Below are 27,019 nucleotides of genomic sequence, written 5' to 3'. Positions count from 1 at the left end.
ATGTGTGATTGTGAGGCATAGCATAGGTGTCGACGTAAACAAAATAAATTGTTGTAAATTATTTAGGTATTGAGAAGACAATGGTCGTGGGGATCAAATCTCTCTTCACACGACACTTCTTTTTAATAAAAACTGACAAAACTTGGAAAATTTGAGTAGCAAAACTCTGTCATAAAAATAATGGTTTATGTGGACTTTAATTTTCTATCCTATAAATTTGATTTTATTATTTAGTGATTTTTTAAATAGTTTTTAAGTACATTCTTTCATGTTTCTTAAATCTGTGAAATTAAATAGATCAAAAGAAATTAATAAAGACTAAACAAAGTGAAACATGCATCTGATAGAAATTTACTTAACCTGTGTATATATATATATATATATATATATATATATATATATATATATATATGAAGAAAGTGTTAGTTGTTCAAAGTTTTTTTTTTTGCTTAAAGCATAAATGAAAATCGCATATGTTCATTTATAATAATAGTTTAAAAATCTTGTTATAAATTCTTAAAATAAAACAATATATAAAAAAATTCAATGCAAAAGAAAACAATACTTACAAATATTTGCATATAGTGTTGTAAATTGTAATAAGGAGTATTTTTATATATTTATCATGACATTTTGCATACACTCATAATTTATTTACTATAAGTACGAGTTTATCGTATGTCTCATTATATTTATTTTTACTACATTCAAAATAGGTATACTCTAGCCTTGCTAATATTTTTGGTTATATTTAATTCAATTTCATTAAATAACTCAAAAGTGATACATTAATTTATATAGAAAAAAATTATAAATACTAAATCTTTAAGTTTTATATGAAAAGTGGTACATATATAGAAAATTTATATAGAGTATCACCTATAAGAATTTCAACGATAATATACTTACAAAATAATATAAATTTTATACCATAATTTCAAAAGTATGATAACTCAATTAAACACAAATTTTCAATAGTTCTGAAATTTATTTGTTTCATATTATTACTCATTAATTGTTACTATTTTATATTTCTTTTAATTCATACCATTCCCAACTTTTCATATTTTGTTATCACTATATTGCTCTTAATTGTCAATATTCCTCTCTTGTTTTATTCTTTATTTTTTTTATCAAATCCCTTGCTTTTTTCTATAAAAGGAAACTCAATTCTTTTTTTTTTTTTTACTTTTATGCTTTCCCATATTTACTTGATCTTTCATTTTTATTTATTTTTTCTCATAAAACATCATAAAAAATTATCATATTAATGAGCAAAGTGAATTCATAGTTTAACATTAAAATTCATTACATTACATGACCCTATTAAAGGAGGGAATAATAATAGTAGAGAAAAGCTAAAAAGGATTGCAACTCATTAGTCTAACATAAAAGATTACATCTAGAAATTCCTTGTTCATCTCTACAAAACCAGAGAAAGAGAAATCTTAATTCCTACAACATAAAAATGGAGTACTAAGAATCCTTATCAATGCTTAACAATCTCAAAAGGATCTTAAACCTTCAGCAATTTTATTCACTCCTGAATATAAGAGCACAAGCACACCTCAACATTTATCAGAAAGCAAAATCTAGAAGTCACTGCTTGAAAGAGGTTCATGACCATCATCACCAATGAAGATGTTATCATAGATAATTGCAGCAATAGCTGCACCAATGAATGGTCCAGCCCAATAGACCCAGTGATGAGTCCATTGCCAGGTAACCACAGCAGGGCCAAAGGACACAGCTGGGTTCATTGATGCACCATCAAAAGCACCACCAACTAAGATATTGGCACCCACAATCAAACCAATTGCAATAGGGGCAACAATTCCCACATTCCCTTTCTTTGGATCCATTGCTGTTGCATAAACTGTGTATACCAAACCAAAAGTCATCACAACTTCAAAAATCAATGCATTCCACACAGACACACCAGGGGATAGAGAAAAGCCTGATGTTTCCTGCAATGTACATGTTACAAGGAAGAGTTTCAATTTCAACCATGAAATCAGTGCAAAAGGTTACTATCAATTGCTAGTGGCAGTGTTAAAGCTGAAGGAAGATTAAAGGATTAAAGGGTTACTACCATTCCACCAGTTGCAGATTTCAGAAGAATGCATGCAACAACTGAACCAAGTAACTGTGCAATCCAATACAGAATACTTCTCAGCAGGGTTATGTTTCCTCCTATAAAGGCACCAAATGTGACTGCAGGGTTCACATGACCACCAGAATGAACTGCCCCAACAGAAACAGCCACAAAAAGTCCAAATGCATGAGACAGTGATGCAAGTATTAGACCAGTAGGTGTTGCAGGTCCATTGTCGGTAAGCTTGCCTGCCAAAATAGCCAATTAATAGCTACACGCAAAATCCTCACATTGTTGAGCCTAAACAACACTAAAATAGAGGACATGACAATTGAAACTGGTGTTCAAAATTTCAACTCTGGTTTAAAAGTTTGCAGATATTATGCAGCTAGCATTATTCAGAATGGAAGTGTAGAACTACTGCATGTATGTATGTGTGATTGTGAGTGAGTCTTACCATTTTGTCTTTTACTTGATGTAAGCACCTTGATAGGGAGAAATTATTACATGATCATCAATCTTTATGCGATTAATGATTTAATTTAACTTTATTATTCTTTCTTATGAATGTTTTTTAAAAAAACAAGTCTTATGTCATTTAGAGATTGATTGAAACCAAACCACAAACACATAATATTCTAGACCATATAAGAATTTCCCCTCAAGAGAAAGTCTCAGATCCAATATCTGACAAACTTTACACTAAAGTCCTAAAAACTTCAAATTTACAGTAAATTATTCTGAAATGCAATGTAAGTTCAAATGGGAGTAGGATAAGTTTTTGGAATGAAAAAAAGAGTGTGAAGAGTGCTCACTGTAAGCCATGCCAGATCCTTCTCCAACAAAAACAAAAATGATCATGGAGAAAAATTCTGCAAATGCTGCTCTAATTGCATCAGGTTGGGCAGCCTCTGCAGGGGACCCAATTGCAATTCTATACATTGCCATTGTTATTGGGTAGCTCAGGAATCAGAACAGAACCTCAAGAAACAGAACAAAACTAAACGTGTTTCTGGCTTTTCATTTCTATACAATTTGCTTATGAATGAGGACTAACTGTCAGAGTGATATTCGCACTCTCAACATCAAAATCAACGGCCAAGGAAACGGTCAGTGACAAATCTCAGGATTCTTGCAAGAGCTTCTGCTTCATAACGTTTGTAACATCAGCTAAAACAGCGGCTAGCCAAATAGGATGTTATTGGTTTGTCTAAGAATATACTTGCCATCCTTTACTTTGACTCTTTTGTGAATTCAAAAATAATACTTCAATATACATAATTTTTTTACATACATTATTTTTTTTTATTCTCTTCTTTCTTTTATTTTCTTTTTTTTTGAAAAATTATAAAAATTAATTCTTTTATAATTTTTTATTTTTATTATGTGTGCCAAATAAATGTAAACATGTGTCATTCTATCGTTATTTTTATAAATTTTTACATTCTCTCATTTACTTTCTTACACTTTATTTCTTATTTTTTTTCACTGATATTAAATTTTATTATTTTAAATGACATATTACTCTTAAAAAGTGAATGTCAAGTGATTATATTGAGCGTAAAAAAAAGACATTTCTCATCACCTTTAGTTAGATACACAATGTAGTAAGATGGAGTTTAATTATCAAGCAATTAGTCACATGTTAATATATTGGAAAATATTATTTTGACACCCAATAAAAATTTACACATACTTTATATTCATTAGTTTGTCCTTCAATTTCTCTCTCTCTCTCTCTCTTTTGTTACAAATATAAAAGTTAATTTTGTTAATGATCAAAACATTTGTACAAGTGATATGAATGTAGTGTAAAAAAACATTTTTCATATATATTGTCATTCACTCTATATGTGAAGAAAATGATTTATTGTTTCTGTGAAGTTCATCTTCCCTTACGGATTAAGAAAATGTTGTACTTTTACACAATTATGTTTGGAGACCAAGTTTGATTTTCCCTTAAAACAACACCTTATTTACCCAAAATTATATTAAATACCTACAGAAAGGACAGCAAAACAGAACTTCGACATTTTCTTGTGTTTTTATAATAATTTCTATGATAATTATACTTGATTTTATGAAAAGGAAATAAATATTTTAAGGCTCCTTAAAATAAGTAGGAAAAAATATTTTTATTTTGGAAGACATGATCATTGATTATTTATAATTTTCAATCCATTAATTGCTCTCGGTATTATTTTTATCTTCTCCTTCAAAAGTAAACGTTATTTTAAAAAATTACTTGAATAAACTTCTAAATGTATTACGACAAAGGAAAATAAACGAAAATTTTAATAACTTTCTTTGATAGATTAAAATCATCTAATACATATCAACTTACAAGTATGAAAGACCTTGTATTAAAACTACACTACATATACTGATTTTAACCTCAAAAGAACGTGATTTATTTTACCTTTTACTTTTCTGATCACCTGATTTTAGTGGTTATTAGTTTGAAATGAAAATAAATAGACTTTGAAACCAAAGTACATTTCTAGATATTAAACACCCAAGTGAGAAAAGGGGACAAAAATACATTTTAGCACAAACAGATGTTATTCATGTATACTTGATGGTGAGGCATTGAAGATTGATTCTACTTAAAGTACAGAATATAGAAATCAAACAACAACAATCTGTTAACCAAAAACACCAGCCTCAAGAATGTAGTAAAGAATATTAACATGGAAAAACACTCGGGATTCAAGCAGCAAAAGGAATGCCTTCCAAACTATTGCTATATATTATATATACAGATGTTACAGCTCTTCGATCTGAATTTTCTACAATTATCACAATTCGAAAAAGAAAAAGAAAATTACAGTTATGAATAAGTTCATCATCCAAGCTCGACCTAGGGAGAGTGAAAAGGAAGAGCAGTAAAAGAGTCGCCTCACCTCAGAAGAATTAGTGTTGATTCCACTCTCTCTTGAGAAACAAATCAATACCAGGGATGGAAAACACCCAGTCTAAGCTGCTTGCTTTCAAAAGAATTCAACCCAAAGCTCACAAACCAACCAAACTCCAAAATCCTATATTTAACTTCCTACATATCTATTTGTCCTACAGTATTCACTTCCTATGCCTATTGATGCCATGTGCAAATCCACGCCCCGTCAATCGCATTCCTACCCACAATTTCCACCTGACGTTCTTGGGAAAACCCATCAGGTGCAGAAATCACCAATGGTTCAACTCAAGAAGAAAGTGAAACTATGCTCGTGAACAAACATTAGCCGCAATTACTCACATCACATGCTCCCATTCTAAACAAGTCGATGCTGACGCAAGGTCTTACCAAAATGAGGTTGCATCAAGCGGACATACAAACCGTTCTTTGCAACCAATGAATCATGACTGCCTTCCTCCACTATCCGTCCGCCATTAAGCACTACAATATTGTCTACATGCCTCATCATTGCTGCCCTGTGTGCTATTAAAATGGTAGTCTTGTTTCCCATTATTAGTGTGTCTAGAGCCTCTTGCACCACTCGGCTTGACTCAGATTCTATTGATGAACTGGCTTCATCCAACAATAAGATAGGGGCATTTTTCAGCACTACCCTAGCAATTGCAATTCTCTGTTTCTGTCCTGGGGTTAAGTCAACGCCTCTCATCATCCCTACATGAGTGTCATAACCATGAGGCAAGCTGCTAATGAAATGATGGGCATTTGCTATTCTTGCAGCCTCTTTCATCTCTGCTTCAGTGGCATTATGCCTTGCGTATAAAATGTTTTCCCTTATGGTTGTTGAAAAGATAATAGGTTCCTGCTGAACAAGACCAAGGTGGCTCCTCAACCATCTCAAGTTATAGAGCTTTAAATCCCTACCATCCAGGAAAACTTGGCCTGCAACTGGATCATAAAATCTCTCAAGCAAAGATATTATAGTGCTCTTTCCTGATCCTGAAACTCCCACAATAGCAACTGTTTGGCCCCCATTGACTTTGAGGCTAAAATTGCTCAATACCAACACTTCAGGACGAGATGGGTAGCAAAAATCAACACTTTTTAACTCAATGCTTCCATATACGTTGGGTGGCTTCAATGCTGAGCCATCATCAGGATCAATTTTAGGAACACGGTCTATAATTTCAAACACTGATATGAGGGATTTTCGTCGTTTTAGTATGTAAGGAGCCAATCCAAAAGGCTCCACAAGTGCAAATGTTGCAAATGAGAAAACCATGTACTCTTTGAGTGCAGTCGGTGGATCCATGTAACCTCGCTTTATACATATGGCAGTGTACCAAAGTAGCAGGGCATTACAAGCAAAAAGTAGAAATTGTGAAAAACCAAATGCAAAACCAATTGCCATCCCATGTAGAAAGCTCTGCTTAAATATTTTCTTCAATTGCAGCCTATAGAGCTCCATTACCTTGTTACCAGCACAGAAAGCAACCACGGTGTAAATGTTCCTAACTGCATCTTCGAGGACCAAAGATGCCTTTCTGTGCATTTCCTGGATACCTCTTGAAAATCCAGCAAGCCAAAATTTCTGCCATATTAAAAACCGACTGCATTTAATGAGTTTCGTGCAAAGATTAAGTAAATTGACAGGACTCCTGTTATTCTTAGAAAGTCATTCATCAGTTCATGCAATTAAAAGATTGAGAAAGCAAATTTACGTCATCTCATTGGTCTAGAACAGGTTCATCAACTTAATAACGCCCATTTTCAAAATAGTTATATTTCAGCTGGTGCAAACCTGGGCAATAGCAGAAATACAGAGAACTGGAAGGGTTGCAAAAGCCACTAGTGCTAATCGCCAGTGCAGCAAAGCCCCAATAAGAAGACCAACAATAACTGCAGCACTGTCCTGTATAAATATGGAAAGCCTGTTGCTAAAAGCAGCTCGCACAAAAGTAGCATCATTGGCCAATCGCATGGACAAATTGTCAGTACTGTTCTCCTCACCATCAAACCATCCCACTTCATTGCGTAGCATGGCTGCAGTATCATAGAAACAGGTTAAGTAATGTTAAAAGTTACACATTTTTTAAAAGAAATACACTGCCAGAAAAGTAGTTATGAACCTGAGAACATCATTCTCCTAACTCTTTCTGTCATTTTCTCACCCATAATACCGAAGTAGAAATGCTGTAAAAAGTTGGCAACTACCGTCACAATACCCATGCAAGCAATGATCAAGCACCACTTGTCTACTTCCCGTTCCAGGTGATGGGTGTCATCAATTCTATAGTAAGCTGTCACCACAAGACCAATAACATAAGCAAGAAGGGGGTTGAAAGAGCCAAAGATTGCAGCACCTATGCTTCCTAACACAGCATAAAGCCACTCAGTAAAACTAAGCTCAGCCAGCTTCCGCAGTGATGGAGGCTTTTGGTGTCGCACACCCTTTGTTTCTCTCAATTTAACTGAAACATCATCAGAATGACTATGTGGTCTACTAAAAGTCTGTGAATGGGAGCGTTCGCTTTTAGGATCAGATGTTAAAAGAGGTGAAACTGGAGATTCAGGATCAGATTCATTTGACTTTTGTCTCTGCAGAGTCTGAACATCAATCTTTGGTAGCTGGGGAAGTCTCATTTCAAAACTATCCTGCCTTCTTATTGATGGCTCCTTATCAGCTGCATCCAATAGCTGTCCATTTTCCACCATGTGCTCAGGTGGTGGGCTCCAGGCTTTTGGTGATTCGTGCAAGTTAAAGGTGCCATCTGAAGGTCGAGATACATTAGACATTCTTTGAAGAGAGGGTGACTTCGTCATTTTAGGGGATGATGGTTCTTTTAAGCTATGACTTGAAGAATCTTTTTCAATTTGGAAGCCCGCAGTTTCCTTGTAGTTTCGAACAGGCATCCTGGTGATAAAGAGTAAATCCATGAAAATACCAATATGGAAATGTTTTATTATTCCAATAAAAAATGTTTAATGCTGTAGTCAATGGTAATTTGAATGCACTAAAAAAGTGTAAATATTATTAGTTCATCATTCTAAGAAATAATTCTCTAAACAAACTATTGATCGACTTCCATCATCCCCATACTTTAAGAGATCCGTGTTATCTTATGAGTAGACACAAACAATAATGCATGGTGAAGGAATAAGTGTGATTTGCTTAAGAGACCTCTTGGGAAGTTTGGTTGCCTCTTCACATCGAAGAAGCTCGGCATATAAGCCATCCAGGGTTAATAATTCATCATGAGTACCCATTTCAACAAGCTGACCTTCCTCCATAACAGCTATGTAGTCAGCATTCCTTATGAGACTAAGCCTGCGAGCAATTATTATTGTAGAGCGTCCCAACATAAGCAAATTCAGAGCCCCCTGAACAGACCTCTCAGCCTCAAAATCAAGTCCACCAGTAACCTCGTCAAGCAGAAGAATTGATGGATTTAGAAGCACAGCTCTTGCAATAGAAAGTTTTATTTTTTGCTCTTCGGTCAGAGCCAGACCTGCCCTGCCAACCTGAAAGCCAGAAGCGTCAGTTTTGGGAATTAAAACCTGACTGCCACTTCAAGGAAACAGTTAAAAACACCATCCTAAAGAAAACATGATTATGCGACCCAATCTTTACCTGTGTGTCATAACAGTTATCTAATGAGCTGATAAACGTATGTGCTTGAGCTATTTTGGCCGCCTCTTCAATTTGATCCATGGAAGCATCCCTACCATAAGCAATATTGTCTCTTATACTCAAACTGAGTAAAGCAGGCTCCTGGGTGACCAATCCTATTTGGCTCCTCAACCATTCCAGTTTCAAATTCTTGATGTTTTCACCATCTAAAAGAACTTCTCCTGAATCACAGATAGGCAAAACAGTACAAATCTGTAAACAACCAAAACAGCATTTTGAATGAAATAATAAAATCACACTGTATCGTTGGAGAAATTTTACCTAATGTAGGATCATAAAAACGCTCCATGAGTGGAATAATACTACTTTTTCCAGAGCCATTTCTGCCAACAAGTGCTACGGCTTTCTTAGCAGGCACAGTGAGGTAAAATCCACTCAAGATAGGGATTTCAGGACGGGACAGATAGCTGAAATAAACATTCCGAAATTCAATATTTCCTTGCACTGAATCCGGGGCAGTGCCATCATGATTAACAGATGAGGGTGATCGACTTATCATCTCAAACAATCTATAAGCAGCTATTCGTCCCTGATCAAATGAGTAGAAATTTGTAGCCGCTTGATTCAATCCCCTGAGTAAAATTAACAAATTTTAAGTAAAATAATTAACATATAATGAAATTATATGTGTTGGGTGGGATTGATACTTACAGGCCACTTAGAATTACAGCAAAAAGAGCTGTTATAATTTCACCACCATGCGCTTTTCCATGAATAATCAAGAATCTTCCAACCCAAAGTTGTAATGCACAAGAACATATTGCTAGACCATATGTAAATCCAAGACCAAGACCTTGAACAAGACTAATTAATATACCATATCTAAGAGTAGCTTGCAATGATGTTGCATATGAATACTTAGCCAAAGTTTCATTTGTAAATGCATACAATGTCCTTATATAGGAAACTGCCTGCAACACAAGAAATTATTTATATTGAGAATTGGTGGCACTAAAACACTTCATCATTCTTAATGTACCACTTCATATTCAAATATTAATAAAAATAAAGATAAAACTAAAGCATTTCTGATGTTATTAACAAAACAAAGCAATCATTCATTTTTACAACTTGAAAACTGTTTCACATGGAATATGACATGTAAATAGCTTTAAGTATGTATAATCTGAGACTCTTAGACAGCATATTCATAATCCTAAGGAGAAAATGGCTAGCAGAAATTTTGAAGCATTTTATTCAATGATCCCATTCCATGCATCTCCACATCAATTTCTCTTCCATTAGATGGGGTAAAAATGATCTAGTCTCCATCACAGTCAGAAATGATAGAGCAGTCATTTCAGTATCATAAGATATTAAAGGTGCCTCTTTGGTATTCTGCTCACAGGTATTTCATCAAAGTTTGCAATTTCAAAAAAGCAAAGGCTGGACAATAGTCCAAATTTAGCTAAAAAATATGAAGACCGAATATGATATACAATTAAAGAAGGGGCCAACAGAAACAAATGAATATGCAATACCATCAAAAGAAGTGAAAGCCCTAAGGTTGAACCATTCCACATGTCAGCTTTAAATTTCGGAAACTATAAAGTACAGGTGTTATTTTAAATAGATAAGGTGGTCTCATTGGAAATTTGACAAAGAATACTATACGAATCTTAAAACCATCTATATGCCTATCTCATGCATACCCGTGGGAAAAGAAAAGATGAAAGTACTTAGGTCAATGTAATAAAATTAAAATTCCAACAATAAACAACCTGTTCAGCAATGCCAGCTGCTTCAGCATATGCATCTTGGATGTTCTCTGCTAGCCTATGGAGGAATATGTTTGATATTCCTCCAGCAGCAACAATAAATGGACCCGTTCCTAACGTTAACAAAGCAATCTGCCAACAATTTGTAAGGCCAATGACAAGACCACTGAAGAATGTGGCCATATTATGAATATAATTTCCAACCTGTGTCATCAAAAGCATGTAAATATATTATACAAGACATATGTCCAGAGATAATAATTGAAGAGAAGTTAATTTTTTACAAAGGAAGTAATTCATACACACGATTAGAACAAGACATACTTTTTCACTAAGAGCAGACTGGATAAGCAACACATCACTCAATACTTGACTCACAATGTCTCCATTGTTCCCATAAGTATCAAAAAAACTCATATCTTGATTAAGCAGTACTTGAACATAATTTGACCTGATGACAGCAGTCTGTCGTTCTCCCGTCAAGATCCAACACGAAACCTCTGTTTAACATGAGTGGAGAGCATTAGAATAGCACAAGACTTAAAATGCAACATCTCATAAAACACATTTCCCATGATGAAATTCATTAAACATTTAACTTTACCAATCCAACCAGCAACAAAAACTCCCACAGCAATATAAACAATGGTTAAAGCAAGCTGCAAAGAAAAAAAAGCTAAGTTAGCAGAAGTCCATTGACTCACAAACTGAATGCCTTGTGGAAAACCGAAGATAATTGCTCCCCTAAAAGTTTCCTCTTTTCAAAATTTCAAATAACAAAATTATTAAAAAGTTGAGATAAACAACGATAGCAGTAGAACATGAAGTACAACTTTAGCATGCACATTATGAAGAGGAAAAGTATGTTCCCCTGACTTTCTCCCATCTCTTCTATCTTAAAGGTCCACCAAATCGTTGAAAAACCAAATCAATTGCATGGAAAAAGCCTTACACTCTCTCCTCCAAGAGCTTAAAAGCCCAAAGACAAATAGAATATATTTTGAAGCTTTACTTACAACATAAGAATACCAGATTACCAGGAGGCATATATATCTAGCTTTTAAGGCTACTTGTCCACAAGAACCTGGTAAATGTTGCTAGTGCATGAAGCACCCAATAGCACCACCACAACTCATTATTGTCTGAAGACCAACAGGGCAGAAGGAATATGGGCTTTTACAAGGAATGTATAAGGTGCTAAAATATAATGTATCTGAATCAGAAAATAAAAAAGGTAACTACAACGACTTTTGTTCAGTATATTAGCCTCTTCCTAATGTTTCCTACCTATTTTCACTTTATATTCTTGACTAGGAGAAACAAAATTATAACCGTACTTTGCAAAAAGAAAAAAAAAAAAAAGATTCGGGCAAAGGACAAATTACATGTAAAGTGCAGAAGATTATAACCACCCTATCTGGGAATGAAACTTCAAGCATTTTCAGCCCAATGGGATGCTGTAATTTTCATTTTATGATTTTGGCTTGAATTGGCTTGTGTCATTTAGCTGAAATATGGTATTGTTATGATATTCTTTTTGACATAGTACAAGGGGCCTTGAAGGATACTTTATTCCTTTACCTATGGAGGATGAGTTATAGTACAAGGGGTCTATATAAAAAGTTATAACATTTATGCTTTCTCAATAAAATGATGAGCTTCATAAATTACGGCAGAAAATTCCATCCAAGAGTGCCCTCATGTAATGCAATCAAACCCTAGTTGTGAAGTGTGATGCTTAGGCTTCTCCAGTACATGATCCTGCTTTCTTTAATTTTATACTCTACCAGATTTATTTTGCTTGGCAGACAACAACACAAAACAATCCCATGAAGATCCTAAATTATTGACTGCCTGAATTTTCCCCAAAAGATATCAAATACAAAGCCCTCTTACCATAGGTACTTTCCACAGCAATCAGACAGAAAATTAACTTAAGTTAATATGTCTTCCTATTTTCTGAGAATTGTCTTTCAACATATCCTCTATGAAACTTCAAAGTTTTCTGTTAGGGCATGGAGGGTTTATGAGAGGCAAAAGGTGAGGAAGAGTACTTAACTGTTAAACAGTTAAGTGGGGCGGGAAAAGGTCTCTATAAAAGGACCTCTTTTATTGTTTTCCGTTATGGAGTTGGTACTCTTGAGTTGAAGACCAGTTTAGACCTCGTGAAGGAGGTTAAGCTCCTGGTTTCCCAATTGTATTCTTGATTCTTTGATGTGAATACAAGTCATTTCTTTTACAATTGCTTGCTGTTAGAGTACTGAAGTGTGAGAGTAAGGGAAATAGTTAGGATTCTTACCAAGGTTCCTAACATTTTCCAAAACTTCAATACACCATAGAAGAAATTTCACGCTTGTAGAAATGTTTTAAGCTTGCAATGCACTCCAAGCAATTAGTTTTAGCACGGGACAGAGAAGAGAGCCACTTCCAAAAGCTCAGTCTGATACATGATTTAAATACCAGCTCCATGACTCAAGTAACCGTGAGAGACTCACTCTTGTATCAACCATTGAGTTGAACCAACTACAAGTTGCTAAAGTAATGAAATTATTTATGACAAACTGTTATGGACAGGGCTGAAGTTGATTTCATTTGATACTACAAACTGATACAACAAAATAACTAGCGTACTCTACAATCTACCTTTATCATTTTATTGGACAAGAAAAGGTCTACACAACATTGCACCAATGCAAGAGAAGCAATTATGAAATCGAAAGTGCAATGGTCAGCCCGCGAAAGTAATCAGTTTTCAAAACCAGACAAGGTCACATGCAAAATCATCACAACTAAACATTTTTCTTGGAACTCTTCATAGTCCAGTCAATTAGCAGCAGGGGCCAATTGATTTAGAGACGTGATTAGAGAAACTTTCCAATTTTCTACCCGCGGAAGTTACCACCTATTGACCAATTTAGTTCTAGACATCAAACCCAAGATAACAAGATTACACGAACAACCAAATAAAAGACACATTTTGATATAGCTTAAACCCTAACAATAACTTCGCAAGTCACCAGCTAGCCTAGTGAACCAAATCAAACTATCAGAAAAGAAAACAAAGGCTTACATACCCGATTATCACCAACCCATCCAAGTCTAATTGTAACAAAGCTAGTCAGTAAATTCGATAAATAAAGCTTTCAACTACATCTCGACAGCAAAACATTGCCTGAGCGTTAAACAAAGGGGCCAAAACCATAAAAGGAGAAAGGTAGGGTTTGCGCACGAAAATCACAATCTAACCTCGGTGAACCTGTTAAACTGCTCGTGTGACGTGCCGAGCTCAGGATCCATCCGCAGCACGTGGATGATCTTCGCGAAATAGTGCAAGTAAACGACGAGAGCGGTGCCATGAGCCGCGGCGGCTAGGGAGCCGACGGTCATGAGGAACCAATCGAAGCGGTCGGCACATGCGAAGAGCTGCGAAAACGGAACCGCCCCGGGCGGCGGTTCGATCTCCTCCGGCTCCTCCATTTCCTCCTCCAACTCCACCTGCTGTGAGGCAGAGGTCTCGGCGCCGGGGTCCAGGTACGGCGACGGAGACTCTGGCGGCTCCGAGACCTCCGAAACCGGCGTGAGCGGTTGCACGTGCGGCGGGGACCATCCGAACAATCCTCTTGATATCATCATCTCTTTTCGCACGCTCTCTCCGAAACGAAAACTCTGAATTCAGCAGATCCACTCAAACTTAAAAGCCCTGGGTTATATCCGCGTTCCGTTATTTTCCCCTTCCGGCGAACGACGTCGTCCTGGCCTTCGCCGGCACCGCCGTCGCCGTCTCTTTTTACGGCCCCTCAGGTCGGAAACGCAGTTCTAAGAGGAGAAACAAACGTCACCCGAAGCAGCACGCGAAATTCGTGACCCCTCTCCCGTTTTCTTCTTCTTCTTCTTCTTCGAGTTTAAGAGAGTTATTTCAGTTTGGATAGGTTTAACGGTCAAACGCCGGCGTCGATGTGCCTTACCGTATTTTCCTATTTTATGACGATTTATTTACATATGCTTAATTATTTATTTATTTGTTTATGGGTTTATGCTTTTTAGGGACAGAAATACAGTGAGTGTGCGCTGTGACGACAAAGGCATGCATGCAAACCTGGAACAACGGTGAAGGGTGTTTTCGTAAACTCACACTCAATTATGATTTTGTTTTCGTGAAATTACGTTACCATCCTCTAGTGAGAGTCGTTAAAATTGACACGTGTCAGTGTCAAATGGAGGAGCGCGGACATATTTAATTTATATGTTTTAACTTTAAATTCATGATTAACGTCTTTTTTAAGTGATTTTAAACAGTTGAGTTGACAGTTTATTATTAATTAACTAGGTTTAAAAATCTTGATATATTAAATGTTCTTTAATCCATTTTAAAATATCAGTATTTATCAATGTATTTTAAAGGTCCACATAAACAACATATAAAAACTCAACAAAAAATTTAAATTCGTGAAAAAGAAAAAAATGAAAAGAAAGAAGAAAAAATAGTGAATCTTTTTTTATCTTAGATAATATATTTTGAGATAGATTTATTAAAAATATATAATCATAGATTAAAAGATGATTTAAAATATTAAAATACTAAATTAATGTGAGATTTAGAGATATACTTGTTTTTAATATTATATAGTTATTAGATTTATGATTCATTTTATAAATGTAATAGTTGTAAATGAGTAATTAACCATATTAATATAACTTACAACCTTGAAATAAATAGTATTGCTATTATATTGAAAAGATTATGATTAAAAAAACGTCTACATTCTTATTAAAACAACAAAAATATATATATTTATGACATATTTAAAGAAATGTTTGTAGAAGATATCTTGTATGCAATTTTTAATTTCTAATTTTTAATTTTTAATTTGAAAATGAGTTTTATGGAAAAGTTAAGATTAAAAGAGTGGTGAATTGGGTTGAAGGGCCCTCTTCACTTTTTCTTACTAATTATTAGGGCAATTCATGGACGAGCCACTCACAAATAATTAGTTTTACATTTCACACTTCCACTAATTTTTTTTATTATTAAAAAAAAACTTATAATTAGTGCCTTCATGTCATATTCATCATTTCCCAAAACAAAAGCAAGCCACTATGGAAATATAGGTCCATATAAATTCATAAACCATGTAAAAATACAAGGTTATATCAATAAACTCATTTTAATTAGTTTTTTATTAGATTGTTGATGTTTCTAAGTAGAAAAGTATCTTTAGTTTGTTCTTATACTGTAAGATTTGTTTAAGATTCAAAATTTATTTTTTATGAAAATATTATAATGGAATGTGTCTTATGGTGATGCTCAAAGATAATTCAAAAGAAAAAGTGTAGATAATTTGACCATGCATACCATTATTGGGTCAATTGTTACATTTTAAATTAAAAGTTAGATACAACAATTTGACTATACGTATATTGGAATCATAAATTCCTAAATAAAAAAAAAGAAGCTTCCAAATTTCATAGAAGAAGGTAAACCACTCACTAAATATACGTTAAACAATCATTTTGTTGTCTTTATTTTTTTTTAATTTATAATCTTAATTTTCTTGTTTTAAAGTAAATATTCAGTGTGTCAATTTTTAAAAAATCATTGACTTTAGATTAATTGTCCAAATTAGGAGATTGACTTGATTTTTTTTTCGTGTAATATATATATATATATATATATATATATATATATATATATATATATATATAAAAGTTGTGATATTTTACAAATTAGAAAAATAAGAACTAGAAAATTTATGTAAATATTCATCAACTAAAATCATAAACCTAACTATTTTTTCCGCTTTAAAATTTAAACAACACATAGAAGTATCTCCATGTAATTAAAAAATAATGAACCTCAATAAAAATATATTAAAATTTACATGCATAAATAGAGATCGCAACAGACCAGGTTAGACACGAATAGTGTAACCCAAATAGTGTAATCCGTTACTTGATTTAAAAAAAAATATCAATTATTACTTCATGAATATCTATTTAAAAAATATCTTAGATATTTCAAAACTTTGAATACCGGTGAATACCCGTAAATATTTTAAAAATATATATTTTTCAAATTTTTAAAATAAAATTTGAATAAAATAAATTAAATATAAATACAAATTTATTTTTAATTAAATTTAATATGATAAAATGTAAATTAATTTTAAATTTAATTTAATAAAATATAAATTATTTTTTATTTTATCTTTTAGAAGTAACGAATACCATAATATATTATTCATTTATTAAAATACTACCACCCACGCTCACAACCGATAAATAATAAATATTCGTAAATATCAATTATCTATTATAACAGATTTTATTTCGCATGTATTTGTAGAATTTTTTATTTTTTTATGTCTATGCACAATCTTTTTTAATCCACCATAGAGTGGAAAATGATTTTTTTACAAAAAATTAATCGTAATATAACTCAATTTTAAAAGTATCACAATATATGGAAGATGTGACTAAGGGCAAATAGTAAGGAGGGAGAAGATTTTATGGATAAGTGAAAGTCCGAAAAAGGGAGTTTTCCACCACATAGAACACAACAACAAACACAAGTCACTTGTTCTTGTTTCATTTTCTCTGCAGTTTCTCACACAACAACAATGACGTCCCTGCAGAATTCCCCAACAATTCATCGAACCCTTCTTCACAACTCTTTTCCGCAGGTAATACAAAATCACACACACACACACGCTCTCATGCTTTGACTTGCTAAATTTAATTCCTTTCAATCTTCCCAAATGTGGGTCTGTTACAGAAGCTTCCCACTTCTCGTTCTCCTCGAAGAGATGCCGTTTCCTTCACTGTCAAAGCTGCCCATGAGCCCTCTGCTTCTTTAGCTTCGCAAGGTTCGTTCTTTTTTCTTTTGGGTCTGCTCATGTTGAATTCACAGCTCTCATTGTTTGTAGTGTGTCTCATTGAGGCTTCTTAGAAGAACTTGGGCGCTGTATGTATGTATGTATGCTTGTTTGGCTTTTTAGGATTTCTTGCTTGTCTTTGATGCTTCAAAATCTTAAGGAAGAATAGGTATTTTCCAATTGCTCATTGAACGTAGTGTTGGTAATTTGCTTCTCATGGAGATGCACAGTGCAATGTTAATCTTGTTGTCTAAGATATTAACCTTTACTTGTAGTACAATGTAAACCGTATATGAATTTGATACTTAGAGAAAGAGAAATTGTGGGTTTAATCTTTCATTAACAAAGATACTAATAACTAACATTTATCGATAAAATAAATTGAGATACTTAGTGGTTGTTGAAGTGTTCGTTCTCCACTTAATAGCTAGCTTTTTTCAGGGTGAGATTTCACTAGTGTTTGGGTGTTTCTTAACTAGAAAGAACTACCTACGAAAGCTCCTGACTGAGGAGAAAGATTTTAAACACATGGTTCTCTTTCCTTGAAAACTTGTTTAGGCTATTAACCATAGCAAAACATGTTTGAGAATGAAGAGTGAAAATAGTAAGCAGTTATGTAGTTGGGCTTTCATGTGGGGCACAAAATGTCCTAATATGAATTACATGTTTTTTGCAGTGAAAACTGACAGTTTTTGATTTGCAATCACTCCACCTGTTGTAAACAACTTAGAGGATTATATGACGAGCAATTATAGATCCTCCTACAACATCCTCTTACTTTATATGGTAGTACATATTGGATTTTTCATGTTTATTTTCATGTTTACAAGACAATAAATGCACTTGTTTTGTTTTTTCCATTTAATAGATTATTTAAAAGGTATTGTGAAGATTTGAAGGAGGATATAACAACACTCTTATCTGACACTGAACTGCTATCATTAACTGGGACTGTATCAATTTTTTGGTTTTTTTTTAATCCATTGTCTTACCTTGGCAGATAGACAAAGAAGGCGCCAAGTGATTGCCATTGGAACAACTGCCCCATTACTTTTTCTGATCAACCAACACTCAAACGCTTGTAAGATTGCATTTTAAGCAGTTAAGTTTTCCATGTTACTGAATTGTGCCTGATCAGGAAGATACAAATGCTGTTTATGACGCTTGTGACTTTCCTATATATTGAGGCCTGACACCCTGAGGATATGCTCTTGATATGGCTCAGTTGCTGCAGAAAACAAGAAAGGATTTTTGTCTGTTTTGGACAAGAAAGATGGATATTCATTTCTCTACCCTTTTGGGTGGCAGGTGAGCATTGTTGTAATACTGTCTGCACTCTGCATCAGTGTGACTTTACATCTATATCAAGTTTATTTATTGATACAAAGCTAAGGTTAGCTACTTCATCTCTTTTTTACCATGGGGAGTGAGCAGGAAGTAGTAATTGAAGGTCAAGATAAGGTGTTCAAAGATGTCATTGAACCACTGGAGAATGTCAGTGTAAATGTGATACCAACTGGCAAACAGGATATTACAGAATTTGGGTCTCCTCAAGAGGTCGCTGAAACTCTGATAAAAAAGGTTTTGGCCCCTTCAAACCAGAAAACCAAGATAATAGAAGCAAAAGAGGTTTGATGTCTTACATCTCTTTTCCTTGTTTGTAATCATTATCTTTTTATGTTTAATTAGACTCTGTGCATTTAATCTGTTGATTTTGTTCTTTTATTCATATGTGTAATGCTTCAGCAAGATGTTGAAGGAAAAAAGTACTATCAGTTTGAGTTCATCGCTAAGGCTCCAAACTATACTCGTCATGCTCTCAGCACTGTCTCCATTGGCAATGGTATGCTTTGACCCTTTTGAATACCCCTTTTGAAAATTTTAACTAGGTTAAATATGTTATTGATCTCTTAACTTTAAGTGAAAATTAGAATTAGTCTCTTTTCAAAATTTTGAACCAATTTAGTCTCTTATCTTTGTAAATGTGTAGATTTAGTCTTTTTAACCAAATTTTGTTAAGTTTATTTGATGTCTCAAATACGTTTCTCAGTTAACATTAAAGCGGAAATGTGTCAAATACTGAAAACAATTCAAATGTTATCATGAAACGCATTTGAAATGTCAAATAAACCTAGCAAAATTTAGTTAAAAAGACTAAACCTACACATTTTTAAAATTGAAGGACTAAATTGGACTAAAGTTTTGAAAAGGAACTAATTAAAATTAAGATATCAAAAACATATTTAACTTATTTTAACAAGCTTGTAAATTGTCCCTTTTTTTTTCTTTTGAACTTAGAAACCGAATTAAATCTTGGGTAAAAATTGCCGTGTCCTTTAAATCTTCAAAATTAGAAAATGTATGCAATTTTGTATCTAGACGAGTTTTTTTCAGTGTTAAAAAACAAAACATTTGAGTTTTAGATTAGTAAAAAATACCACAAAACTTAGTTTCGAATTTAAGAACATCATCCATGTTTTTACTTATGTTTTAAGTGTGAATTATAGGTAAGTTTTACACCTTGACAACGGGAGCAAACGAGAGAAGATGGGAAAAGATGAAAGAGAGGCTGCAGACTGTCATAGAGTCATTCAAAATTTTCGATGTTTGAAAAATGATCACCATTGTTACCACATTATTAGAGATATTAAACTCTTGAGCGAGAATGTTTATTTGAGCTTTATAGTCCCAAGTTTAATCAATGTTTGCTTTTATGATAGCTTTCTCCAAATACATGTACAATAAACCAGTAATTCTAATGGATACAGCCAAATTTCTAGCAACGATACATTCAAGTACTCTATGGCAGCATTTTTCTGAGTTTAGGAGAATTTACGTTTTTTTTAAAACGTTGACCGCTTGATCAATTGTAAGGCCTTGTTCTTTTGAGTGGATTTGAGGGAATGGATTTGAGGGGATTTGAGAGGATTTGAAGATATTTTTTTTTGTCGTTTTTTTGAGCGAATTTGGAGGTAAATGAGAGTGAATTTGAAAATAAAATTTGTGAGAATTAGTATAGAATTGTATTGAAGTGACAAATTAAAAAAAAATTATTTTCAAATTCACTCTCATTTACTTCCAAATTCACTCAAAAAAACGATAAAAAAAATTATCTTCAAATCCTCTCAAATCTCCTCAAATCCACTGAAAAGAACAAGCCCTAAAGGAAAGGATCTCCAGCATACTAATACATGAATGAACGTTTTCATAATATTTAAAAGTTACGATTCCAAAAGTACATTGCTTAAAATATTATTATTTTTAACCCTTTGATGATACTTTAACTTTTTCATGTTTAATAAAAAGCTTAGAATAAAAACAAACTACTCTGTTTATCCATTCAATGTAGAATAATTAAGGTTTATGCAAAATTATTTGAAAAGTAAACTTGAATTTTTCATTACCGCTATCTTATCTAAGTTTCTACCTTTTCCTTGTCTTAAACCCGTTTATATTAACTAACATAAACGCACAGAAGTTATAAGTTATTTAAATTTTACAAAATAATATCTAAAAGAGCAAAATTGAAAAAGTAAAAAATATATATAATTATAGTAAAAATAAATTTTAGCTATTAAAAAAATATTGTAGATAATATTTTTAAAAAGTAGTTAATAACATAATAATAAAATAAATAATTTTTTTATAATAAATAGTTATTAAAATGATAAAACTGAAAAATATATGACTTGACCAATGAAAAGACTCTAAATAGATATCGTATTTGTGGAATATGATACACTCTCAAAAAGCCTTGGTGGTGTGAAATGGTAGACACACGAGAGTCAAAATCTTATGCTAAAATATGTGGAGGTTTGAGTCCTCCTCAAGTAATAACATTGAGTATTTTTTATTGAATTGGAATAAGTTCGACGACGAATCATGAAATCCTGATGATCTTTTATATCTGATGACATGCACCATATCTTTCCCAAGGAGTATATGCTTCAACATAATCACATAAGGATAAATTGATACAATAAAAACCTCCGATAAAATATCCACTTGTAGCCCAACAAGTGGATAAAGTATATTAAATAGTTTGTTTTAGGAATTAGCGACTTATCCATTAAATGATTTTAACACTAGACATTCTCAAAATGGATAATGTACTTTTGGGTCGGGTGAATTCAAAATATAGACGTCTATTGGCATTTCAGCCTTTCTTCTCCTTTCAGGGCTTATCCAAAAAAAAAATCAATACTTAAAAAAAAAATCAATGCTTTTGGTTGTGAATATCTAAATAGTACTAAGTGCCTGGTGGATCTTTTTGATTTAAAACAAAATAATTCTAAATAGGCTCGGTCAACTAGAATGTGTATTATCAATATAGGGGATCTTTCAAGTGACAAGATATAACGACCTGAGACGAAGAGAAAGAAAGGTTTACCTTTTTTTAAATTATTTAGTTAAATCAATGATTTGTTATTGGACCAACTAGCAACAACTATCTCATTTGGGAAAAGCCATCTTTTTCTCAATAATGTCTTTATCATTTGATCCAATAGCAGTTAGTTAGATTGGAGTAAATTTGATAGATATTGATAACTCGATAGAGTATTAGAAGGGAAAAATCTTTTAGATGATGAACTATTTATTCTAAGTCATCTCTAGCAATGAATCAACAATTCAAAATGATTTTCTTGCATATTCTTAATAAACCAATGTTTATATATAAATGTCATGAGCAAAATGGGGGGCTTATGTATTGTACACGACCTAATGCTTCCCAACCACAAGTCGACCTGTTTCTACGTGGTCCTAACCTGGCCTCACATACCCTAAAAACATATTATTTTTTAATTTAGCACATTATGAATTAGACAACTGACTCATGAAGTAAATGGGTCATTGCCCACCCAAGCCCATATATAGGTGAGAGCCCATAAACCCATAAGTATCTTATAAATAATACATGAGATAAATAATTATGTTCATATTTACAACATTAACTACTATCTGATGCACCATAATAACTTGAACGTTAGAGTATCTTTTGTAGACACATCACCATTCATGAAGGACAAACACCAAAAAAAAAGTGGAAGGAGACTCACTTAAGGTAGAAAAGGTTAAGGAAGTTTATGAAACCATCTTAATATGATTCATTCGACTCCGAAAAACAGGTTTGTCATTAATTTCAAGTATAAAATTATAATTTTATATAAAATATTATATAATTAGAACGAAATTCATAGTCCTGATTTTTAGACTTTCTTTATTTAGTTTGAGTATATGTGTTTAAGAAGAAATGAAAGAAAATCATAAAGTGATTTTTTTTTCAATTGAAACTCCTATTCCGCAACTTTGATTGCCTATATATTTTAATTTTAATAAACAAATAATCAAATAACCATGAGTGAATTTGTATCAGTACACATAGAGAAAAAAATGGAAAATTGTAATAAACATATTGTATATGTGTTCTTAACCTATATCAAAAGGAACGTACCTCTTAATAAATAAAAATCTCACGTTAAAAATTATCAGTGATGAAAAAAAATCGTCATCATAACTATGACAATATATCTCATTAGAGTATCATAAAATCTAATAAATTTTAAATTCAATCTGCACTGACTAAATATTTTCTTAAGATACATTGAAACTACTATACAATAAGCATTAATTTTGAACTTTTTCCAACTTCACTACATCAAAGAATGCCGAACAAAAAACCTTGATGTGGAGGTGGAGAAGGTCTTAGATAAAAGTATAAAAGAAAGAAAATAGTCATAAATTTGTAAATTTACATTATAGAATAAATTATAAATAATTTGTTTGAAGGTTTAACCTTGTTAGCTCTTACTTAAGTGCTCTTGCTTTTGTTCATTACTATCATCAACTTTTGGCCTCGCATTCATAAGAACCTGTGAATCATGATTAATACACACACTTCAATCTATATCATTAATTGACAAACACTAGTACATGAAAATTAAAATGCTACTTAGGATTCACATAAAACTTATAAAAGAATTTGTAATGAAATGTTTTATTCTTAGGTCTATCGAGGAAGAAGTTTACTAGAGAGATACATATACCAGTGAGATCTGAGTCCAAACATATAAAAGATTGACATCATTTTTTACTCAAAATCTTAGGACAATGTATCAATGGGTCTTTTACCTTTATATAATATTCTACTTTCTCATTCGTATTCAATGTGGGACTTAGTCTTACTTAAATTGCTAACATTTATATTTAGAAACAAATGGAAAAGAGTAAAACTAATACTTCAAAAAATGTTACCTTTCTAAGCATGGTGTTCTCATTTATCAAAGTAGAGATACGTTCTTCTAAGATAGCATTTTTATCTTGCAACTCTTTGGCTCTTGCTTCCAAATCATTCACATAAACCTTCTTTCTTTCTCGAGCTTGTTGAGCAGAAACCCTATTTCTCAACAACCTATTTGAAAACATATAATATCAAAGGTAATATAGATTGTGATGAATTTATATTTAATATTTTTTGTTTAAATTAGCTTTTAGAAAAAAAATCTGCATTTTTTTATTTAAATTATCTTTTTTACAAAAAATTTAGTTTTAGAAATGTCTTTTCTGTAAATATATTTAGTTATTAAGTAAATTTAAAAAAATAAAAAATAAAATATTATAAATATTTAATATTATGGGAAAAAAACAAAGTTTCGTTCAAATTGATTACTTTTTTTTTCTTTTAAAAATAATTAAGAAAATACATGAATTAATTCTTCTCAGTCACAATTACTTAATACACAATCCATCATCACTTAACATGTAAGAAAGACCATAGCAAAAGTATAACTTTTTAAGATCAAAATAAGACAAAAAATATTGAAAATTGAAAACAAAAATAACACACACACACAAAAAAAAGTGTATCATACTAAGTAATTAATATATTACTTAATGAACAAGTTGTCACATACTAATGTCACTCAATAGTAAAAGTTAAAATAAAAATAAAAAATTTATTAATCACCAAAAATTTAAAAAAAAAATCATTAAAGCATCATATACCAAATACATAATTTCTGTTAGGAATAAAAAGTTATTTAACCGAAGGCTATATTTTAATAGAAAAACTTCAAAAACTCTACTAATTTGTACCAAAACAAATTCTAAACCATACGAAAATCTAAAAGGTGTTGTTTTAATATTTTTTTACTTTGATTTTTTAAAAACGGTGTTAATTAATAGCATTAAACGACTACTATCTTATTATATTTACACAATAATTTTTGTTCCTTGTATTTTCTTTTTTCTATAGGTAACATACAATCTTTTGAATGGCTTATTCTTCAACTATAATAAAAATAGTTTCTTCCATTTATCACCCTTTACAAGAAAACCCATCATAATCGATTCCCACAATTTCAATACTAATTAGTGGAAGAAGATTAAACCTTTTAAAGTCATTAGAAAACATTTTATATTCTTCTTTCTGTTATACATTTGAATAAGGGCATTCCTAAACACCCTTTAGAAAAAGAAAATCAACTTCTATGTAAAGGGAAAAAAAATATGCATAAGACATTTGCAATTAACTACTTAAAATTTTATTTTTAATCATATATAATATTATAGAAAATTATTATTTTTCAAATTAAAAGTGTTTCTAAATTGAGTTATAACCACTATGAGTATAAAGTAAAATTTGTGAGCATGAGTGACTTTATATTTGTGTAAATAAATTAATAATAAAGATATAATAATGGACGTCATGATATTATGATAGTAAGTAAATTTATATATGATTAAATTTTACCAAACTGATATATAAAATAAGATTTTTAATTAATTTATATTGTTTATATATCATAATTTGGTTATATAAGTATTAAAGTTGAATGTTAAATAGAAATAATTTATGTCATTTGATATATAATATAAAAGTAAAATAATCATAAATAAATAAATAAATTTTTGTATTTATTTTCTAAAAAAAAGTAAAAAATAAAAAGTATTAAATGGATATAAAAAATTTACGTGTGTTATAATATATTTTTTTCTTTATTCTAATAATCTACTGTAATATGTGTATGTATACCTCTTGAGACGTCTATGTTCCTTATCTGCAGGGTTTCTTCCCCTGCGACGCTTTCCAGGGAAACCAGTTTGAAACTGAGGTTCTGTCACGTTAGATTGTTTAAGGATACTGTTTGGATGAGAATGAACATTAATGGGTGTGGTCTCGACATCTGGAACTGTGAACATATCTTCATCACTGTCTTCTGGATCAGTCAATACTCCAAAAATTAGGTCACCATGTTCTATTTATGTGCATCAAAATTTCAAAATTTCTTTCCTTTATCACGCAAAATTCTAATCATTCAAACATTCTTTCTTTATATTAATCTTTTGTAAGAAAAACAAAGTAAATATAAGAAAAAACGAAATAAAATTTAAGATTAAATGTTTTTCTTTATCTCAAATTATTATAAAATTATCTTTTATTTTAAAACTAATTTAAAAACTATTTCATCTCTAAATTTTATAAAGTCATATAAAAATTTATTCCGAAATTTCCTGTCATACGAAAACACTTTACATTATTTGTTAAAAAGAATGTTTTATACATCTTTCATAAAGTATAAAAAAAAGTATTATTTAATTCAAAGACCAAAACTATAATATTTTAAAATAATTTAGAAGAAAAAAATATTTAACCTTAAAATTTATATACATTCCTTCAAGAATTTTAATTTTCATTGTGTATAACTTGAGATTCATCTCAGAAACAAATACCTACAAAAAGTATCATACAAAAAACAGAAATTTTTTAATTATTTGCTTTCCAATAATGATATCAATAACCTCCTGCGGTAATCAAACACTAGTTTACACATACCTCAATTTATACACCAACAAAGTTTAATTTTATAAATAATTTTTTTTCTCTCTTACAGTAGTTTTGTAGAAACAAGTGTAAATGAGAAAAAGAAAATATGTTTTGTATGAGAAAGAAAGAAGAATGTTAAACCTACCAATTTTGCTAGTCTTGTTGTGTAGATTCAAAGGAGAGAAAGTGTGAAGCCTATTCCATGAAGAAGATGATGAAGGTGGTGCTGCTGCTGCTGATGATGCTGTTCCTTCTTTGAGCTGAGAAAGGGCTTTCTCTTCACTGCTTGGTCTTGGAAGAGCCATCTTTTTCTCTCTTTGCTACGAAGGCTGTAGCTATTTTTTCTTCTCAAAGGGAAAAAGTGTTTGTGTGTAGTCCTAGTTAGTGTGAAAGATGGGACCATGTGTTTTAAGTGTTGGATGGAACCATCTCATCCTAAACCATTGACGATGAAACATACATGGGATGGGACCAGAAAGTTTGGTTCACAAAGGAACACGTTAATGTATACAGAACCAAACCTTTTGTAACAACGTTCTCATGCCAAGTCCAAAAAACGACAAACACGGTTTTTGTTTATTAGATATTAATTTTTGTTTTGTTTTATTTATGTGACTTTGGTTTTTCTTCATGTCAGAATTTGAATACTTTTGGGAGGCTATAAATTTTCTTTGACAAATTGACTCCCAAAGCCCTTACCTTTTAATACCCTTTTTATGTTTTCATCTAGGCTTATTATTAAACCCACGTGTAAAAAGGGCCTGATATTATCACACTGTAACATTTTTTTAAAAAATTTTCATATTTCTATTATGTTTGATAATAATACAATTTTTGTTTTTCATATTTTGAATTATTTATAACATATAATTACAAAGAACAAATCCAAGAATTAATGTTTGCGC

At 31.9% G+C, this 27,019-nt stretch overlaps 4 protein-coding genes across 6 annotated transcripts; 1 reads left to right on the top strand and 3 right to left on the bottom strand.

Moving 5' to 3' along the window:
• Window positions 1-1,273: 1,273 nt before the first annotated feature.
• Window positions 1,274-3,300, bottom strand: TIP1;3 (tonoplast intrinsic protein 1;3). The gene is made up of 3 exons (XM_047314667.2): window positions 2,911-3,300; window positions 2,093-2,343; window positions 1,274-1,967 (listed from the first exon to the last, which is right to left on the bottom strand). Exons 1-3 carry the CDS (start codon window positions 3,041-3,043, stop codon window positions 1,593-1,595), a joined length of 759 nt encoding a protein of 252 aa, XP_047170623.1. The 5' UTR covers window positions 3,044-3,300; the 3' UTR covers window positions 1,274-1,592.
• A 1,503-nt stretch (window positions 3,301-4,803) lies between these two features.
• Window positions 4,804-14,424, bottom strand: LOC124838935 (ABC transporter B family member 20-like). 2 transcript variants are annotated; one of them, XM_047314665.2, is made up of 11 exons: window positions 13,665-14,424; window positions 11,023-11,077; window positions 10,743-10,918; window positions 10,422-10,622; window positions 9,352-9,611; window positions 8,962-9,272; window positions 8,641-8,861; window positions 8,191-8,531; window positions 7,139-7,923; window positions 6,811-7,052; window positions 4,804-6,600 (listed from the first exon to the last, which is right to left on the bottom strand). In XM_047314665.2, exons 1-11 carry the CDS (start codon window positions 14,049-14,051, stop codon window positions 5,368-5,370), a joined length of 4,212 nt encoding a protein of 1,403 aa, XP_047170621.2. In that variant the 5' UTR covers window positions 14,052-14,424; the 3' UTR covers window positions 4,804-5,367. The 2 variants fall into 2 exon arrangements, with proteins under 2 accessions (XP_047170621.2, XP_087968388.1); XM_088112262.1 differs by lacking the exon at window positions 13,665-14,424 and having other exon boundaries at window positions 10,870-10,918; window positions 11,023-11,065.
• Window positions 14,425-16,933: 2,509 nt separating this feature from the next.
• Window positions 16,934-20,073, top strand: PPL1 (PsbP-like protein 1). Its single transcript, XM_047314662.2, has 7 exons — window positions 16,934-17,098; window positions 17,191-17,281; window positions 18,291-18,371; window positions 18,516-18,598; window positions 18,725-18,919; window positions 19,037-19,133; window positions 19,798-20,073. Exons 1-7 carry the CDS (start codon window positions 17,036-17,038, stop codon window positions 19,899-19,901), a joined length of 714 nt encoding a protein of 237 aa, XP_047170618.1. The 5' UTR covers window positions 16,934-17,035; the 3' UTR covers window positions 19,902-20,073.
• Window positions 20,074-22,823: 2,750 nt separating this feature from the next.
• LOC124838941 (transcription factor HY5-like) lies at window positions 22,824-26,776 on the bottom strand. Of its 2 annotated transcripts, none has more exons than XM_047314673.2 (4): window positions 26,260-26,776; window positions 25,323-25,503; window positions 23,543-23,699; window positions 22,824-23,160 (listed from the first exon to the last, which is right to left on the bottom strand). In XM_047314673.2, the coding sequence occupies exons 1-4, from the start codon at window positions 26,417-26,419 to the stop codon at window positions 23,089-23,091; spliced, it is 570 nt and encodes a 189-aa protein (XP_047170629.2). In that variant the 5' UTR covers window positions 26,420-26,776; the 3' UTR covers window positions 22,824-23,088. The 2 variants fall into 2 exon arrangements, with proteins under 2 accessions (XP_047170629.2, XP_047170628.2); XM_047314672.2 differs by having other exon boundaries at window positions 25,323-25,506; window positions 26,260-26,617.
• Between the last annotated feature and the right edge of the window lie 243 nt (window positions 26,777-27,019).

This window comes from Vigna umbellata, chromosome 4 (assembly GCF_029865625.1).
Source record: "Vigna umbellata cultivar VRB3 chromosome 4, Vumbellata_1.0, whole genome shotgun sequence".
NCBI lineage: Eukaryota > Viridiplantae > Streptophyta > Magnoliopsida > Fabales > Fabaceae > Vigna > Vigna umbellata.
The sequence above is the reverse complement of the archived record's forward strand: the minus strand, read 5'-3'. Positions and strand labels throughout refer to the sequence as shown.

Coding starts and splice junctions, on each gene's coding strand:
- LOC124838935 (XM_047314665.2), bottom strand. CDS start 14,051: ATGATGATATCAAGAGGATTGTTCGGATGGTCCCCGCCGCACGTGCAA. Junction 7,924..8,190: donor GCAACCAAACTTCCCAAGAG/GTCTCTTAAGCA, acceptor CTTTATCACCAG/GATGCCTGTTCGAAACTACA. Junction 6,601..6,810: donor GTATTTCTGCTATTGCCCAG/GTTTGCACCAGC, acceptor TTAATATGGCAG/AAATTTTGGCTTGCTGGATT.
- PPL1 (XM_047314662.2), top strand. CDS start 17,036: ATGACGTCCCTGCAGAATTCCCCAACAATTCATCGAACCCTTCTTCAC. Junction 17,099..17,190: donor TTCACAACTCTTTTCCGCAG/GTAATACAAAAT, acceptor GGTCTGTTACAG/AAGCTTCCCACTTCTCGTTC. Junction 18,599..18,724: donor TCTACCCTTTTGGGTGGCAG/GTGAGCATTGTT, acceptor GGGAGTGAGCAG/GAAGTAGTAATTGAAGGTCA.
- LOC124838941 (XM_047314672.2), bottom strand. CDS start 26,419: ATGGCTCTTCCAAGACCAAGCAGTGAAGAGAAAGCCCTTTCTCAGCTC. Junction 23,700..25,322: donor GAACATAGACGTCTCAAGAG/GTATACATACAC, acceptor GTTTTCAAATAG/GTTGTTGAGAAATAGGGTTT. Junction 23,161..23,542: donor AGAACACCATGCTTAGAAAG/GTAACATTTTTT, acceptor CATGATTCACAG/GTTCTTATGAATGCGAGGCC.